Raw genomic sequence first — 18,339 nt, forward strand, 5'->3', positions numbered from 1 at the left:
CTGCAAACTTATCTTTATTAAATTTATAAAATCTCATCTACTTTTAAAATTATTATTAAAATTAAAAATATTTGACCTTCATAATCAATATTAACAATATATTATGGCATATTATGAAATTTTTGTTATTAATGTAACTTGTACAGTAGATAAGTAATTTTTTGAAATAATAAAAAACAACAAATGGGTTGTTCATCACCCACCCAACCAACTAGAAAGTTCGAATTTGTTCAAAAAAATTCCAAATCAAACTTAACCTAATCTAACCCAAACCGTGTACGCCAGCTAATGTAAATATTTCTCCTTAAAATCCCATGAATGCTTTTTTTTTTTTTTCCCTTTCCTTTTTTAATAATCTAGATGAATCTATAAGTTTCTGTAAACTATATTCAATATTAATAGATGTTATATTTTAAAATTAAAATACCAAAAAAAACCATTTCTGGTAAATAGCTGGAAAGAACAGGGGCAAAATGGTGAATCCGAATAATCTAGAAACTTGCCTGCATCCTTATATAACTCTTCAATGAACACCCGATTTCCTTAATTTCGGTTCCTCGTCGTTCGTATTTGCTCTGTTAGTTTTCGAAGCGATCAAATGGAAGCATTTTCATCTTTCTTTGATTCTCAAGCAGAATCCAGAAACCGTTGGAGCTATGATTCTCTCAAGAACTTCCGGCAGATTTCGCCGGTCGTTCAATCTCATCTCCAGATGGTACCGTTCCTCTATTCTTTTCTTTTTTTTTTCCTTCGATGTATTCCCATATCTGTCGTGATTTCATCCAGAAACGATGGTTCTAAATTAGGATTTGGATTTCTCGATTTACGTTTCTCGTGTACGAGGTTGTTGTTGTGCGAATGAGTTTAAACGAAATGAATTTAATAGACTTTCGATTTAGGTTCGAAGATTTCTGTAAGAATGTATTTATCGGTCGGTTGTTGATGGTTCGTAGTGTTGTCTCTTGGATTCTTATATTCGATAGGTCTTTTTTTTTTTTTTTCCGTTTGTTCCATTTTCTTTTGAGCTGTTGGATGTTACATGCAATTGATCTGTGAGTTCTCTCTTTCTATAGAATTAATTTTGTGGAGTATTTCGAATCTGCAGGTTTACCTTACTCTCGGTTGTGCTTTAGTTGCATCAGCTGCTGGAGCATATCTGCATATCCTTTGGAACATTGGTGGTATTCTCACAACGCTTGCAGGTGTTGGAAGCATCGCATGGCTGATGGCCACTCCTCCTTATGAAGAGGTAGGTTTCTTTAACCATTTTATCATTTTGTTACCTCACTGTTGTATGTGTGATTTATGTTTATGCTTTCTCTGTTTTTTTTTTTTTTATGCTCTTAATATCTATGTTTTTGTTTTATGTCTTGTTATTTGTCATCAGAAAAAGAGGATTTCTATTCTAATGGCGGCTGCTCTTCTCGAAGGAGCTTCAATTGGTCCTTTGATTGGTTTAGCTATTGAGATTGACTCGAGGTACGCTATGAATTCTTTGTTTATTCCATCTTTTGGAGTAGTGAACGGTTCTTATTATTCCTTTGACCGTAGTTTTGTGATTTGCTCATCTAGTTATTCGGCCTCTGTAATTGGCTGGGGTTGTTTTTACATTCTTGGTTCTAAAGGAGTGATGATTTTGTAAATGGTGTTGTTTCCAGTGTTCTTGTCAGTGCCTTCGTGGGAACTGCGGTGGCCTTTGGTTGTTTCTCAGCTGCAGCCATGTTGGCAAGACGCAGAGAATTCCTCTATCTGGGTGGCCTACTTTCTTCTGGAATATCAATGTTACTCTGGTTGCATTTCGCCTCCTCCATTTTCGGTGGTTCTACTGCCGTTTTCAAATTTGAGGTACGTATATCAGTGTTGAATTTGGAGTAAGAAATAATCCCCTTGTAGAAGACTTTTCCTCAATTTCACTTGGTTTGCTGCATTTACTTGTAGTTGTACTTTGGGCTTTTGCTGTTTGTGGGCTACATGGTAGTTGATACTCAAGAGATAATTGAGAGGGCACATGTTGGTGATATGGACTATGTGAAGCATGCACTGACCCTGTTCACCGATTTCATCGGTGTTTTTGTCCGAATTCTCATTATAATGGTGAGTTGAGGTGCAAAATGCTTAAGCTTATAAACATTACTTTGGGTGATTGATATGAAATGGGTGTTTCTTTTCCATTACCAATTGGGTTACTATTGTGCAGCTAAGGAACACTGCAGAGAAGAATGAGAAGAAGAAGAAGAAGAAGAGGAGGGACTAGATGCTAAACCCCAAATGCTACGCTTTGTGGTGGATATATTGTAAATTGTGGTAGGCTGTTCTTGTAATTTTGCTTGTTTAAGCAGAGAAATAAGATAGGGACTTAGTTTTTGTTCCTTACTTTTCCACCGCTGTGAAATGTTCTTGGTTCCTTCTCCTGTTCGTTGTCAACTTTTAATTTGTGCTTTTTTCTTATTCCAGAATTTTAGGCAAAGTGAGTCATATATATCATGAAGCTACGAATATATTTTAATTTTTAATTAAAAAAAAAAATTACATATTTGTGTGTGTAAGATTTTGGTAAATTTAATTTCATCTCAATTTGGTGGGCATCCCATTTGAAGCCTTCTAAGTAAGTCAAGGTTTGCGTCTGAAACAAGTCAGTCGTCTAAGTCGGTTTGATTGAGAGAATTCCATTCCCTCACAGTCGGTGAGATTAAGAATTAAACTCCGTGTTTTTGTTTTATTTATTTATTATTTCCATTTTTGTTACGATGTATTATTTTTGTTAGAATCTTCATTTTATTAAAACTAATATTTTTATGACTTAATAATTTAAAAATACATTTAAATTTTAAAAAAAAGTTTTATTAATATTCTTAATTTTAAAAATACATTTAAATTTTAAAAAAAAGTTTTATTAATATTCTTAATCTAAATAAAGATACTGCGTTAATACTAAGAAAGCAACCATTAATCTCTTTATTATCAATTTAAATATTTCTTGAATTTGCTTAAAATTAGTCTTATTTAGTCTATTTTGAATCGCATAAAAAATTTAAGAGAGAAAATTTATTTATTTTATTAAAAATTAAAATAAAACATGTAAATCGAACACAAATGGTTGAAAATGATAAACCTTGGTCTCCAAGATTTAATATCTTCCTGGTTATGACTGAGCATTAAATTTGCTTCAAATAATAAATAATAATAATAAAATCTCCCAGAAATTGCGACGGAAATGTCTACAGAATTCTCTATTATTCTATTTTTCCCAAATCTAAATATATTTCAATATTCAATATAATATATTAACTATTACGTTTTATTTAAAACATTTATAAATATAACAAAATAATCACACTATATTCAACTCATTTAAAAAATATATTTATTTAGCGTGTCTCATATAATTTAGTTATTTTAGTACTTAATGCATCAAATTTAAATTTATTTTGTTCTTTTTCAAAATAATTATATTTTCTTTTTTATATTTAATACTTATAATATATTAAATATTAATTTGGATGTTTTAATTAATTTACTCCAAGTCACTTCAATACATGTAAAACTACTAACAGAAAATAATGCATACTACTATCTTACTCTCATCCATCCAAGGGTACAAGGTGTCATAATCACACTTTTGATGGCAGCAGACTTGCGATTGTGTGACACTCACTTTCCAACGATAAATGAGTTAAGCTAATTCGTTCTTGCATCGTTTACGCCCAAGCGACGTATGCTCAAGCCTCTGACCTTAGTTTTAAGAGAAGGTTTTAGAAAACGAGGGCAGAGAGAGATTTTTAGAAAAGACGTTATACAAGCAAGCAAGAGAAAAATAACAAGGCTCACAGTATATAATCTTGGGTAGAGAGAAGTTGACAACTAGTCGTGTCCCCCTATAGTACATTCTGAGGCATTTCATGTCTGTCAGGCCTAGATATGATATTTCTGAAACGTCGCACTTCCTAGAAATACAAAAGTAAAACACTAAATATAGAAAGGCATAAAGGGTTTGGCTTGTCATAGGCATGCAGCCATGGGCAACACGCCTTGGACGAACATGACCATGATACAGGGCGCACAACTATCCTATCACTATCATCCATGTAAGGGCACTTTACCTTTACCTAAAATATAAGAGTAGCACATCGCTTGAATATTTTAAGAAATACTCGGTAAGTAATTCTATTGTTGGAGTTGGAAGAATTGTATGATGATGGCGCATGCACCATAATATTACGTTGTGTGATGATGTACGATGTCATGTATTGTATGTTTGTGATGTCGTAACACATTTTCCAATTTTTTTATGAAAATTTAAAAATATTAATAAAATGATAAAAATTAATGAATATTTTTTTATACAAAATATAAATTTCGAGACATTTTCAATAATTTAACCATTTTTTTTTATTTCTATATTACGTATAATATATAAAATAAAAAAGAAAAACCCATTTTTGTAATTAAGTTAAAATAACAGGGGCAAAATAGAGAATCCGAATAATCTAGAAACTTGACTTCATTTCTATATATCTCTCATTCGTGAAGAGATTGTTTTACGCACAGTTTGTTTGACGTACTCTCTAAGAAATTTTTTCAACGCCATGGACGCATTCTCGTCTTTCTTCGATTCTCAATCCGGATCCAGAAGCCGTTGGAGCTATGATTCCCTCAAGAACTTCCGGCAGATTTCTCCGGCCGTTCAATCTCATCTTCAGCGGGTCAGTTTCTGTACAAATTTGTTTTGTTTGCCTTCTTTCTATATATATTTCACCGTGGATCTTGATTTATCCTGTTTTGTGGAATCGATGTTTCTAATTGATATTTTCGGCTCTTGTTTTATGCTTTTCATGGCCGTGATGGTTAATTTTGAACGGGTTTAGACAAGAATTTGATGAGTTATCTTTCAATTTTGGTCTAGGGTTTTCCACAATCTTGGATGATTCACTATCTTGTTTTTTAAATCAGCGAAATGGTATTTTTGGTAGAGGAAATCTAAATGGTACATGAATTATTGAACATGGGATTACGGGTGAATTTGATACTCAGAACAGAGGATTTAATTGTGTTTGGGTGAAGAATTCTCGATTGGATTTGGGTTGAATTGATAGAAAAACACTCCCTATGTTATTTACCTTTCGGCTTTCAGTTTTTACCTCAGAGTTGGAACTTCTGGTTCTTCTTGGCTGAACCTAACCAATTAGTTCATTGGATTATTTCTAGTTTTAACTTTCTTTTGCTGTTTTCATATGTACCTATATCGATATGTGTTGTTATCAAATGAGACTAATGATGCTAAGTACTTCAAATCTGCAGGTTTACCTCACTCTTGGTTGTGCTTTAGTGGCATCTGCTGCTGGAGCATATCTACATATACTTTGGAACATTGGCGGTATTCTCACAACACTTGCATCTATTGGATGTATCACATGGTTAATGGCCACCCCTCCTTATGAGGAGGTAAGCTGTTTTATAACCTCTTTTCTCCGTTGTATATTTGTCTTCTCTTTATATATGCATTCTCTCTCTGTTTGTTTTTGTTGCTAACATTCTAATTTTTGTTTTGTGTCACGCATTTTTGTATTCAGAAAAAGAGGGCGTCTATTTTATTGGGGGCTGCCCTTCTTGAAGGGGCTTCGATCGGTCCTTTGATTCATCTGGCTGTCGAGATTGACCCAAGGTAAAATCAAATCTGGGTGGTTATTTATTTGAATACCTATATGTAGGTACACCATTGATATATCAGCGGTGGGCATTAACCATGTAACAGCCCAAGCTCACCGCTAGCGGATATTGTTCTCTTTAGGCTTTCTACACCCTTATAAAGAATGCTTCATTCTCCTCCCCTACTGATGTGGGATCTCACATACCATGTTCACTTGATTTTGGGAATCAATATTTACTTATGATTATTTTTGTATTGACTCACAAATTTGGTTGTTCCCAGTGTTCTTGTGAGCGCTTTTGTGGGAACTGCGGTTGCCTTCGGTTGTTTCTCAGCAGCAGCCTTGTTGGCAAGACGAAGAGAATTCCTTTATCTCGGTGGCTTGCTTTCGTCCGGCGTATCAATGTTACTCTGGCTACATTTTGCCTCCTCTATATTCGGTGGTTCTACCGCCCTTTTCAAGTTTGAGGTATGGATACTCTTGTTTATATCTTTTCCATGGCTTGGAAGTAGTGGAAGCAGTCAGCCAATTGCAGTAGGTCTGGTCTGACTTGATATTGTCTTGTTTGTTGCATCTGTAGTTGTACTTCGGGCTGTTGGTGTTCGTGGGGTACATGGTAGTTGATACTCAGGAGATAATTGAGAAGGCACATCTCGGTGATGTGGATTACGTGAAGCACGCATTGACTCTCTTCACCGATTTCGTCGCTGTTTTTGTCCGAATTCTGATTATAATGGTAAGCAAGTTGTGGTTGTGTTGAAATTGGTTGATTAGCTGAAATGGGAATTGTTGTAAATGTTTGTTTACTATGGTGTGCAGCTTAAGAACTCAGCTGAGAAGAACGAGAGGGAGAGGAAGAAGAGGAGGGACTGAACAAGCATGGGACTCAAGAACTCTCTGTCTCTGTTATAGTTAACCCCAATGTGTTTGGATGTTGTTTGTAGATTGTAATGGATTTTGTGATAACTGAACTGATTGATGTGTGTTTCTGATTGGACAATGGACACAATGGAAGGGGCTTGAATTTCATATCAGTTTTGTATGTTTTTCTCTCTCCCATGCTGAAAAAGGGATGTCGGAGAGAGGAGAGAGAGAGAGAGAGGGATCTCTGTTCATCTTAATCTCTGTCATTCCTTATGTTGTGGGTTTTCAGGTGTCTTGGGTGATTTCATTCAGAACCAATCCCATTTGATTAACATAACTCCTCCCAAAAGTTTCTTTAAAAAATTGAATCACTTTTTACTTTTCTGTTTAGAGATTGTTTATTATTTTTTAATTTAAAGTCAAACACTCTAAAGGGGATTTTCGTCATACATATACATACATATTAGACACATCTGGATAATGTTCTTAGTTGTCTTTATGTGTTTTCATACGATATTGGTTTTTATCGGTAATGTTTGGCTTCTTGTGTAATTTGAACTATGATGTTAATCTCTTAAATTTTATAAGGTATATATAAATCCTCTTAATTTTTAAGTTTGTGTTAGTCCCTAAGTAGTAGTCAATATAATCGTAATTTAACTAATATAAAATATGTACGTTCGATCATATGGTCAAATGTTCAAATCTCGTGCTTGTTTAGTGTGTAATAAGATTATAACATATTCAACCACATTTTAAATTTAATAAAGGTCGAAATCTATTACATATTCATCATTTTTACCATCAATAAATTGATTAGATATAAAACTAAAGAATTTCAAGAATTTCAAATTCATAAACAAAAAGCAAAATTATGATGTAACGAATAATATTTGCACAATGTAAATGTAAACGAAAGCAAAATCATCTTAATTCTTAAACCCCAGCTCGACGAAGCTGTGTATATAAGCTTGGAAGCAAACCGCGAAGAGAAAGGGAGTTTGCAGGGAGGGATTTGGATGGACAAGGTTTTAGAGTTTGGACGAAGAGCCCTCTTCTACGTCAGGGTCCTCTCCGGCTATGAACAGCGCCGGATTCGATCCTTTAGGTTGGAGATCCAAAAGCGTCTCAAACAGGTACTTGGTGTTGGATCTTTCGATTTTGCTTCCGTTTTCTTCTGATTATGCAGTTTATATTCCTGGGTTTTTGTTCTATCATGGTGTTCTTCTTGGCTTTGAAATGATGGAGTTGGTTATCATCTACACTGAAATTAGAACCCAATGAGGGAAAATGCACACTTCTCTGCCATTTTGTGCTGGGAAATGAGAAATAATTCCTGTTTGAACAACCTTCAATTTGAATGATTGAGGAACAGAGATGAGTGAAATGTAGTCAGCTGTTCTTCAGCTGTGAAAACTGCATTTAGTAAATGTATATTGAATCCTTGATATGACCTTTTGGTAGAAAATATAATACCTAGCTAACTTCTCCTTAGGAGGATAGATGAACCAGGGTTTCAAACCAAACTTCTCCTTGGGAGGATAGATGGGTCGATTCAGGGGAGATCCAATGGAGATCCAACTTTCTATTCTCTCGTGGGATCTTAGCGCTTCCGGGGACCACCTCATCTCCTCTCTTCTTGAGAATCCATACATCCCTTATCAGTATCTTCTTAACCATTCTCAGGATATACTTTTGTTGGTTCGATCAATATATTTCTCAAGGTTACTTTCTTGGTCATTGGGCTAACTTGTCCTGTCTTTATAGTGAAGTTACGAATATGAGTTTCTTTCTAAATGCAACTTCATTATCATTACCCACTTAAAAATGAATCAGCCATCCATTTGGAAGTAATGGTTTCCTACTTTGCTTGGTATTTCCTTTTCTTCATCCTTCTTTTGTTGACAAATTACTTATGGTCAGGTTTAGGGACAACTTAACTTGTATGGTTTGGATCGAAAAAGCGAGATGGATTGAGTTCGGTTTCTTGGAATCTTGAGAGCAATGGAGGAGCTCTAAAACCATTTGAAGATTGCTGCTGAGTTATTCAAACCTTCATTTTGATCAGAATTTCATCGTCATTATGTGGATATTTAAGTGTTCATGTGTAAGGGGCTGTGTTTATGTGTGTTTAAAACTTTCTAACTTGTTTGCGAACAAGCTTTATATGTTGTAATGGTGTTTTACCCTTTGCCAGGCGGAGGAAAGAAAAGTTGCCATAAGAAAGGTACCCCAACAGGCTATCTTAGGAGAAGTTCGTCGCATGGTTGAGGAGATGCAAACTCTAAATAAGAAGTTAGAGGAAACAGTAAGATACTCATTTTTCTTTAGGATGGATTTCATATTAGAAACGTTTCTTCTCCGATTTTCAGCTCCCGGGGAAAATCATGTCGTTGTTTTTATAAGAAAACCATAACAAGATTAGCACGAACACACGTGTGTGTGTGTGTAGTTAAAGAGCTTACCATATTCATAATCTGTCAACATCTCTTTTGGCTTTCCCTTTCGGGTTTTTCTTCAAGGTTTTTAAAACGCGTCTACTAAGGAGAGGTTTCCACACCCTTATAAAGAATGTTTCGTTCCCCTATCCAATCGATGTGAGATCTCACAATCCACACCTCCCTTTGGGTGCCCAGCGTCCTCTCTAGCACTCGTTTCCCTCTCCAATCGATGTGGGACCCCCATCCACCCCCCATTAGGGCCTAGCATCCTTGCTTGCACACCGCATGGTGTCCATCCCCCTTCGGGGTTCAGCCTCCTCGCTAACACATCGTTCGGTGTCTGGCTCTGATACCATTTATAACAGTCCAAGCCCACCGCCAGCAAATGTTGTTCTCTTTGGGCTTTCGTTTCAAGTTTCCCCTCAATGTTTTTAAAACGTGTTTGTTAGAGAGAGGTTTCCACACCCTTATAAAGAATGTTCCGTTCATCTGGTCCTAATATTTCTCGTGACACAAAAGCAACACACAAAAAGAAGGAACTTACACATACACAAGAAATGCAGATTGGGAGATGGACCTTTACTTTCTATAAGACATGGTGATTAATGCATTCAACTGAATTAGCATACTCACTTAAGTTATTTCTAGTTTCGATTAGTTAATAATGCTATGCGTTACCGTTTTACGGGCACGAAAGTTAGTAGTACATCCAGTAGTGATGTGGGATAGAATTTATCATTGGGAGGGTTGTTAAAAGGCAGCCTAAACACAGGAAGATGGGTATACGAGAGGTGTCACAGATCGGGCCCTCGAGAGGCGCAATCATCTTATTATCTATGACAGAACTTTGTACAATGCAGGAGTCTGCCATTGAAGAATACTTCAAGCCAATTCACAAAGAAGCAGAGGCATTAATGAAAGTACAACTGGAAGGAGAAGAGAGAAGTATGAAGAACATGGTTAAAGTGATGCAGCCGCAGGCTTTGTTTGAAAAAGCTGAGGCAGGTAAATTTACCAATACCCTTCAAACTGACAAAAATCAACACAATCACCAACTTTACTGATGATTTGATTAGATTAATGATGTCTGTTTTTGTGCAATTTTGGTGCTACTGATTTGATTTGTCTTAGTTTGCTTGACTGAAACCCTTGTTGGGCTCATTTTGGAGGTTGGTTTTTGTAATAACACGAGCCGAGCCCACCACTAGAAGATATTGTTCTCTTTGGGCTTTTCCTTCCAGAATCCCCTCTTAAGGTTTGTTTCTACACCCTTATAAAGAATGCTTCGACCCTCTCCAACCGATGTGAGATCTCACAATCCCATCCCCCTTCAAAGCCCAGCACTGACACTCGTTCCTCTCTCCAATTGATGTGGGATCTTATAGTCCACCCTCCTTTAGAGTTCAGCGTCGCCTCTGATACCATTTGTAACAACTAGTAGATATTGTTCTCTTTGGGCTTTCCCATCTGGACTTCTCCTTAAAGTTTTTAAAACACGTCTGCTAGAGAGAGGTTTCCACACCCTTGTAAAAATTGTTTAGTTTCCTCTCCAACCAACGTGGGATCTCACAGTTTTCTTGATATTCCGCTCGTATTCTTTCCTTCTTGGTTTTGGAGGATGTCTTCAAATATTCGAAACCCTCACCTCACCATCAAATCCATCTAGATTAAGATTAAATGCTAGAATTACTCGAACTAAACCCAAGAACTCTTATCCTTGAATTGTTCATCTTTTGTAACAACTCACACCTAACGCTAGCAAAATTCTTATCCTTGAATTGATCATCTTTTGTAACAACTCAAACCCACTATTAGCCGATATTATCCATTTTGGCCCGTTACGTATTACCGTCAGCCTCACGATTTTAAAACGCGTCTACTAGGGAAAGGTTTCCACATCTTTATAAGAAATGTTTCATTCACATCTCCAACCGACGTGTGATCTCACATCTTTATCCTAAAAATTCGTGATGAGAACGAGGTTTCCCAAGGAGGACTTGACCCATTCATTAATGTTTTTTGTTTGTTGTTAATGACCACATCTTGAATTTTGGAAGGTGGACCAATTTGAATCTTTAAATTCAAGTTCTTGACTTTTCTTGTAACAATATTGATGCCCCCTTCTTCCTCTCCAACATTTAAATATGAACACATGATTCATCAAATTAAGGTTGTCCCAATTTCAAATGGATGAGGTTACATGTCATTACTCGAAAATCACGTTGAATTCTATAAGAAAATCATGACCGTCGATTTGTTTGTGATGCTCATGCATTGTTTGAGATTACCGATATCTTTATCAATTGAACTTTATACAGGTCGATGAAACAGTGAAGAATTGTGCATATACGTGAAAACGAGGCTTCTTTAGACTATGTTTATAAATAATTTGTTAAATCAATGATGGTCGAGGTGAAATTTCAACTCACAAATCTCGACTAATCGAATCTCTAGTTCTTTTCATGTTTTGTCTTCCAACGTATCTTGTCTTTTTTTTCAATCGTCCGAAAATTAATTGAATGATGTAGACTTATGACCACCACGTCTATGCGTTGGTTGACCATTCGAATATTATCCACCGATCGAACCATTTCCTGGATCAAGTGGGACCATAAAAACCATTCATTTCAAAATTGATCCTCACAAATTTATAGTTAAATTTTACTAAAAAATATTTAATAATTTAATTTATAAGCTTAATAAATTTAGGTTTAAATATTATTTTATTTGGTAATATACTTTCAAAATATTCATTTTGGTCCGTTAATTTTCATTTTAACTCTTTTTTCCCTAAATTTTATGTTAAAATTTTGTAAATAAAAATTAAAATCATCACCATTAAAATATATTAAAATATATCAGTACCAAAATGAATATTTTAAAAATACAAGGACTAGATTGAAAATATTTAAGCTATAAATTTATTGAAGTGTATGTAAGCTATTTTGGATGGATTAATCTTAGAAAATATCAAAGACAAACAAACAATAAATAAATAAATAAATTATAGTAAAGTGTGGAGGATAAGACATTATAAGAGATAAGTAGTCCAAAATAAAAGGAAAATGAATTTGATTTAATATTCCATATAAAAATAATAAAACAACCAATTACATCAAATATGGATTTAAATTTCAATAAATTAATTGATTTTCTTTATGGAAAAAAAAAAAAAAACCCTTTTCACCATACGTCATTTTCAATTAATATCCCTAAATTATTGATTTTAATTATTCAAAAAAATCTTTTTTTTTTTAATTATAGAAAAGATGACATGGCAACCTCATTTAAATTAATATATTTGCTATGGGTAGTATGGATGTGTATAGGTATTGTGTATACTACGATACTATGTGCGCTCCCTTCCCTCTATAGTATACCGATAACGTGAATGTACACTAGTTGAAGGTCATGTTCAAGGGTACGTGTATGAGCTCGTCTGTGGAGTGGATATCCAGTTTGTTAGGGATATTTAGCTTTGAATTATGGTTTAACATATGTATCATATTTAACCGTTTATTATAGGTTGTAATTTACCATATTTCTCTATTCTGTAAATGATCATAAGTAGAGAAATTTCACCGTGGGGTGGTTTTAGTAAATATTCTCATGGTATCAGATCACTTTCGGTTTAACAACCCTCATCCTTTTTTTTCTCTCTGACTTTCGAATTCTCTTATGATATTCTTACTTGCAACACTGTAATCCATATGATCACCATCAAACTTTGTTCCTCCAATTATCTTCTTTGAAAAAGCTAACTTCTTCCTCTCCTTGAGAGTTAAGACATGCTGGGCTATGTTGATGGAACTGTGGTTCCACCACCTTGCTTTGAACTAGAAACCTCCTCAACATTCAACACCAAATATTTGGCGTGGAAAATTAACAGCTTCTCTGTCTCCTACTCTCCTCTCTCATCGAAGAAGTCATTGTTGTCGTTGGTCTCTCCACTGCACGTGACGTTTGGCTTGTGTTAGAAACTATGTTCAACCATCATTCTTAGTTATGCACGTACCTTCAAAACAATTTGTGACCAATTTCATGCCATTGGCAGACCCGTCGAGGACATTGATAAAGTGCACCAATTCCTTCGTGGACTCAGCACTGATTTTTCAACTTTTTCTACTGATCAAATGGCTCTCGCCCCTCTCCCCTGTTATTATTCTTTCCATTCTTCCATTTCTACTACTCAAATGGCTCTCACTCCACGCCCCTCTGCACGAATGACAACGTTGTAGTAACGACCATGAGACCAAAATTAAGGTAGATGCATCCACATTGTTTTTCTTTCATAGATCTTAATTTAGATCCGAGCAAATACTTTATTTTCTTTAGTTTATTTAAATTAGTATTATTTATTTTTTGCTACATTATTTTAATGATTTTATAATAAATGTGTGAGTCCATGATCTAGCTATTAAATATTTCCTTTAAATAAAATTTTCACGCATTATAATGTTATTCATGCCGTGGTAACTTGGTTTTAATAGGAAATCATATTCATTACCATTTACAACTCAATTTCAATAAAATTACTTTACAAATAGTTAAAAATTATTTTTAAGAATGGTCGGAGAATAAATAATAATAAAAATAAAATAAATAAATGCATAGATTATCGTATCATAAACAAAAACCTAAATTTTTTAATAAAAAAATTAATCAAAGGACGAGAAGAAATTCAATTCATAAAGTTTTCACAAATAAATTAATAATCCAACCCAAATCATACAGGTTGGATCGGATCGAGTTATTCGGATCATCTAATTTTTTTGAACATCACTAGACTAATTAAAAGTCAGAGATTTGAATTCTCTTATCTCACGTGTTGAACTAAAGAACGAGTTGAAAACGAAAAATTATTTAGACAGATTGATATTTTAATTAAATGATTTTGTCGGTAATAATTATATTTATGTTAATGAGGTAGGAAAATGAATTTATATTCTAAGTTTTTGATATTATATTTAAATATAATTAAAGAATATGTTATATTATCTTCATTATGGAGTCTAATCTCCCTCCATGTGCCCACTAAACTTTGCATACACATTCTCCTCTCTCTAGAATTGAAGGCAATAATGGGCATAACCCAATGCCTTTATGATTGTTAATTTTTTTTTTTTTTTAAATATCTATCTAACTCTAAACTACGAAAATTTTGATTTTGATTTTTAAATTTTAAATTTTGTTAACCATAGCATTTTTGGAGAAATAATAGAGCTAATTGGACAAAAGGGGATGATTTCAAGTGAAAGAATACGAAATTAAGCCACACGACTCGAGAGGCTAGCGTTGAGATGATACTGAGGGCCATTATGCTGACCGCTGCAACCATGGTATGTTTGGCCTGATTCTGCTCATGCTCACCTTGCTGAAGCCTTCAACACGTCTGGTTCTATTGCTGGACTCGAAGCTACTGATTGGTTTTTGGGCTCTAGGGCTACGGCTTATATGACCGTCAACCCATCTATTTTGAGTCAGTCTAAAAATTACATGGGTAAGGACCTTGTGATCGTAGAAAATAGTGCATTCCTACCCATTACCCTAGTACTCTTTCTCCTGTTTCATATATTCACTGTCTTGTTGCCAAAGGTTATGCTCAGGTACCTAGTCTCGGCTACACTCACATTTTCAATTCGGTTGTCAAAGTTACCACTGTCCGTGTTGTGCTTTCTATTGCCATTACAAATAAATGACCTCTTCGGCAACTTGATGTCAAAAATGTTTTCCTCAATGGCACTCTTATTGAAAATGTTCATATGGAACAAACTCTTGGATATATTGATCATCGACTTCCTACTCATGTCTGTCTATTAAAGAAAACTCTCTATGGCTTAAAACAAGCTCCTCGTGCCTATTTTCAACGTTTTAGCTAATTCATTCTCACTTGATTTTTCTTGCAGTTGTGCTGATACGTCCTTTTTTTGTCTTTCATCAGCAATCTAATCTTATCTGTCTGCTTCTTTATGTTGATGTCATTATTGTTACCGGAAACAACTCATCTCTTATTGTCAGCTTTACTGCAAGCCGCATTCTAAGTTTGCTATCAAGGATTCAGGTTCTCTTAATTACTTTCTTGGTCATGAAGATTCACCCACTCTTGATGGTCTATTTATTAGTCAGTTAAAATATGCTCGAGATATTTTTACTCAAGCTCAGTTGCTTGATAGCAAACCAGTCCACACCGCATGGTTGTTTCTCATCACTTGACTGCTGATGATTCTCCTTTCTTTGATCCTACTCTCTATCAATCTTTGGTTAGCGTCCTTCAGTACTTGACCATTACGTATCCAGATATTGCTCATGCTGTCAGTTCTGTCATTCAATTTTTGCATGCCCATACTGTAGATCACTTTCTTGCTGTGAAACACATTATTCACCATGTCAAGGGAATACTCCACTTTGGTCTTACCTTTTGTCACTCTATTTTGGTCTTACCTTTCGTCCATTCATTGTTCCTAGTGCGCTAGTGGCTTATTCTTATGCTAACTGGGCTAGTTGTCCCGATACTTGTCGTTCTACATCCAACTATTTTATTTATCTTGGTAACAATCTCGTTTCTTAGAGTGCCAAAAAGCAACCTACTGTCTCACGCTCCAGCTATAAATCTGAGTATCATGCTCTTGCCACGACTGCTGCTGAATTTTTTTGAGTTACGAATCTTTTGCATGATCTTAAGATCCCTATTTCACAGCGACCCTTACTCTTATGTGACAACAAAAGTGTTATTATTATTATTATTTTTTGCTCTAATCCCGTTTCTCACAAGCGGGCAAACATGTTGAACTAGATTATCATTTCCTTTGGGAACTTGTTATCGCTGTCAAACTTCTCACACAATATGTACTTTCCCATCTCCAAGTTGCTGATATCTTCACAAAAAGTGTTTTTCGACCTCAATTTGAATTTTTTAAATCCAAGCTTCACTTTCGAGATGGTGTTAAGAATATTTAGCCTTGAATTATGGTTTACCAAATGTATCATATTTGACCGTTTATTATAGGCAAATATCTTGTATGATATTTAGCCTTTCATTATGATTTACAATAGGTATTATATTTGACTATTTATTATAGGCAAATATCTATATATTTTCCTTCCATTATGACTCGCCATAGTTATCATATTTTCCCTTTTATTACAGTCAAATATATTGTATCCATTTATTACTCTCCCCATTTATGCTATTTTCATATCATTTGTAATTTATTTGATTCGGTAAATGATTATAAATAGAGAACTTTTACCACTATTTAGATACGGTGATTTTAGCAAATATTCTCACTCCCATTAAAATGAAAAGCGTTGGGGCAATTTTTTGAGATTTTCGTCATTTTGACTTTGTATGCATGAAGACCTGTGTTATTTCGGATGATGTCCTATATTATTATGATCAAATGTAATAATTACAAATAGTTTGATCCAAATCATTTACCTAGAGATCTGTGAATAGAGGTATTATACACAATAAGTTTCTATATGACCATACCACAAAATATTTAATCTCTCTTTATAAATCTATTAATTGAGAATATTAATATTTTATAAAAGGATTATTTTAATTTTGAGTAAGTCATGAACTCCAGCGTGTGAGGGCTTATCCTTTGATTTGTAGCATAAGAGTGACTTTTACCCCTAATGTAGTAAGTTTTCCAACCAAATAAAAAGGCAAGAACTTACGTTTGATGAGATGAAATTCACTCATTCCCATATAAGATAAATAGATTGATTAGTTCTTTAAAATGTTGATTTTTGGGACTTAAACAATTGAGCCTCACACTTTTACTCCTTCACGATGGAATTTGTTTATGATTGGACTATAAAGAAAGTGTTCATTTTAGGATGAATAATACTTGAAGTGTAAGATGTAATCATAAGGGGTAAAACGAACTTTTGATTCAGCTATAGTTACAAGTATCTTGTGAAAGATCGACTTACATGAAGTAGTTATATCGATGGACACAATTTATCCTACAGTATATAAGAGTGCGACTCTAGATCTCTAAATCTATAGTTGTGCACACGGGATGAGATGAAAAACCTATATAAGCGACATCATCTGAAATGTGGAGCTTGATGTCCATTTGATTTTTTGTTTCGTCATTCTTCGACTTTGATAACAACCTCAACGTGTCGATGGTTAGCCTTTTCAACTTTGATGATGATCGCTCTTTTGATTGACCATTCATTTTTCATTGTTTGGTTGTAGTTTGTAGGCATTTCTTCATCCAACGACCACCACACAACTTGTGGTAAGTCTTCATTCCTCGTCTATTTTCGTATGCTTTTTCCATTCAATTTGGTTAACGATTTGATTCATTTGCTTATATTAGAGAATCTCTAATATCGGCGTAGTGCGTTCACTACTATCTTCGACACATCTTGTGTAGGGAATGAACAGATCTTAATTTTCTTACTCTAATTCCTCCAACGTTGAATCTCTTGTCATAAATCGTTATGACTCGAACACAAGATCAATCCTTTTCCTTCTTCTTGTTGCTATATATCTCATTCATACACATCTTCCCTTTGTTTCTCGAGCCTATAGTGAGTTATAAACAAAGTTCGAAAAGGTCAAATCTTTGATGATTCCATCCTACATGATTGAGTTGAACACTTCTAGATAGGTATCCCACACCTAAACTGAATTCTTTCTGGTTAAAGAATCTCAAATTTTGTATAACCTCTCGAAACAAAAACAAAAACAATGTAGAATGAACTCTCTAAAGAATATTATGAAGAGATGTGAGATTCTTTAACTTTGAGACATCTTTCACGATTTGAAACAATATATTAATATCTAATATATTAAAAATATATACTTTTATTTAATTTATATTTAAATATCATAAAATATTCCCATATATATTCAACCAATTTCAATTTCAATCCAATTTTAAATATATATTTTTATTTAATGTATTTATACATTAATTATTTTAATATCAAATAGGTCAAATACAATAAAAATATATTAAATATTAAGTTGAATACTTAAAAATTAAATATATCTTCTACTTTTACATTTAATATATTTAATAGAAAAATTGATAAAAACAATTAAACTATTTAATTAATCAATTTTCACTTCAAACCAAAAGTGGAACTTTTATGCACGGTACGACAACACATGGATATAATCACTACAGTCAAATCAATCTTGTAATTACATTTTTCACCTTAAGTACCTCTAATGAACGATTGATTTATGATTCAATCATAAGCTAAGTCTCTCTCGAGCCAGTGAAAGGATGAAGCTCATTGTTCAAGTTAAAAAATCATCAATATAGCGAACGTGCTTATCAAGTTAAAATTATGTTTTTCGCTCGCTATTTAGTCCCTACTTATCTTATATAGAAATAAAAAAAAAAAAAAAAAAAAAA

General features: G+C 34.2%; 3 protein-coding genes across 6 annotated transcripts; all 3 read left to right on the forward strand.

Moving 5' to 3' along the window:
• The first annotated feature begins 533 nt into the window (after window positions 1-533).
• On the forward strand, window positions 534-2,479 carry LOC111438061 (bax inhibitor 1-like). The gene is made up of 6 exons (XM_023076019.1): window positions 534-715; window positions 1,106-1,249; window positions 1,388-1,479; window positions 1,659-1,845; window positions 1,939-2,094; window positions 2,198-2,479. The coding sequence occupies exons 1-6, from the start codon at window positions 599-601 to the stop codon at window positions 2,252-2,254; spliced, it is 753 nt and encodes a 250-aa protein (XP_022931787.1). The 5' UTR covers window positions 534-598; the 3' UTR covers window positions 2,255-2,479.
• Window positions 2,480-4,539: 2,060 nt separating this feature from the next.
• On the forward strand, window positions 4,540-6,682 carry LOC111438062 (bax inhibitor 1-like). Its single transcript, XM_023076020.1, has 6 exons — window positions 4,540-4,703; window positions 5,299-5,442; window positions 5,571-5,662; window positions 5,930-6,116; window positions 6,229-6,384; window positions 6,468-6,682. Exons 1-6 carry the CDS (start codon window positions 4,587-4,589, stop codon window positions 6,519-6,521), a joined length of 750 nt encoding a protein of 249 aa, XP_022931788.1. The 5' UTR covers window positions 4,540-4,586; the 3' UTR covers window positions 6,522-6,682.
• Window positions 6,683-7,503: 821 nt separating this feature from the next.
• On the forward strand, window positions 7,504-11,431 carry LOC111438069. 4 transcript variants are annotated; one of them, XM_023076031.1, is made up of 4 exons: window positions 7,504-7,648; window positions 8,710-8,820; window positions 9,814-9,958; window positions 11,272-11,431. In XM_023076031.1, the coding sequence occupies exons 1-4, from the start codon at window positions 7,532-7,534 to the stop codon at window positions 11,277-11,279; spliced, it is 381 nt and encodes a 126-aa protein (XP_022931799.1). In that variant the 5' UTR covers window positions 7,504-7,531; the 3' UTR covers window positions 11,280-11,431. The 4 variants fall into 4 exon arrangements, with proteins under 4 accessions (XP_022931799.1, XP_022931796.1, XP_022931800.1 ...); XM_023076028.1 differs by having other exon boundaries at window positions 9,814-9,954; XM_023076032.1 differs by lacking the exon at window positions 7,504-7,648 and adding an exon at window positions 8,400-8,637 and having other exon boundaries at window positions 9,814-9,954.
• The last annotated feature ends 6,908 nt before the right edge of the window (window positions 11,432-18,339 follow it).

This window comes from Cucurbita moschata, unplaced genomic scaffold, assembly GCF_002738365.1.
Source record: "Cucurbita moschata cultivar Rifu unplaced genomic scaffold, Cmos_1.0 Cmo_Scf00070, whole genome shotgun sequence".
Lineage (NCBI taxonomy): Eukaryota > Viridiplantae > Streptophyta > Magnoliopsida > Cucurbitales > Cucurbitaceae > Cucurbita > Cucurbita moschata.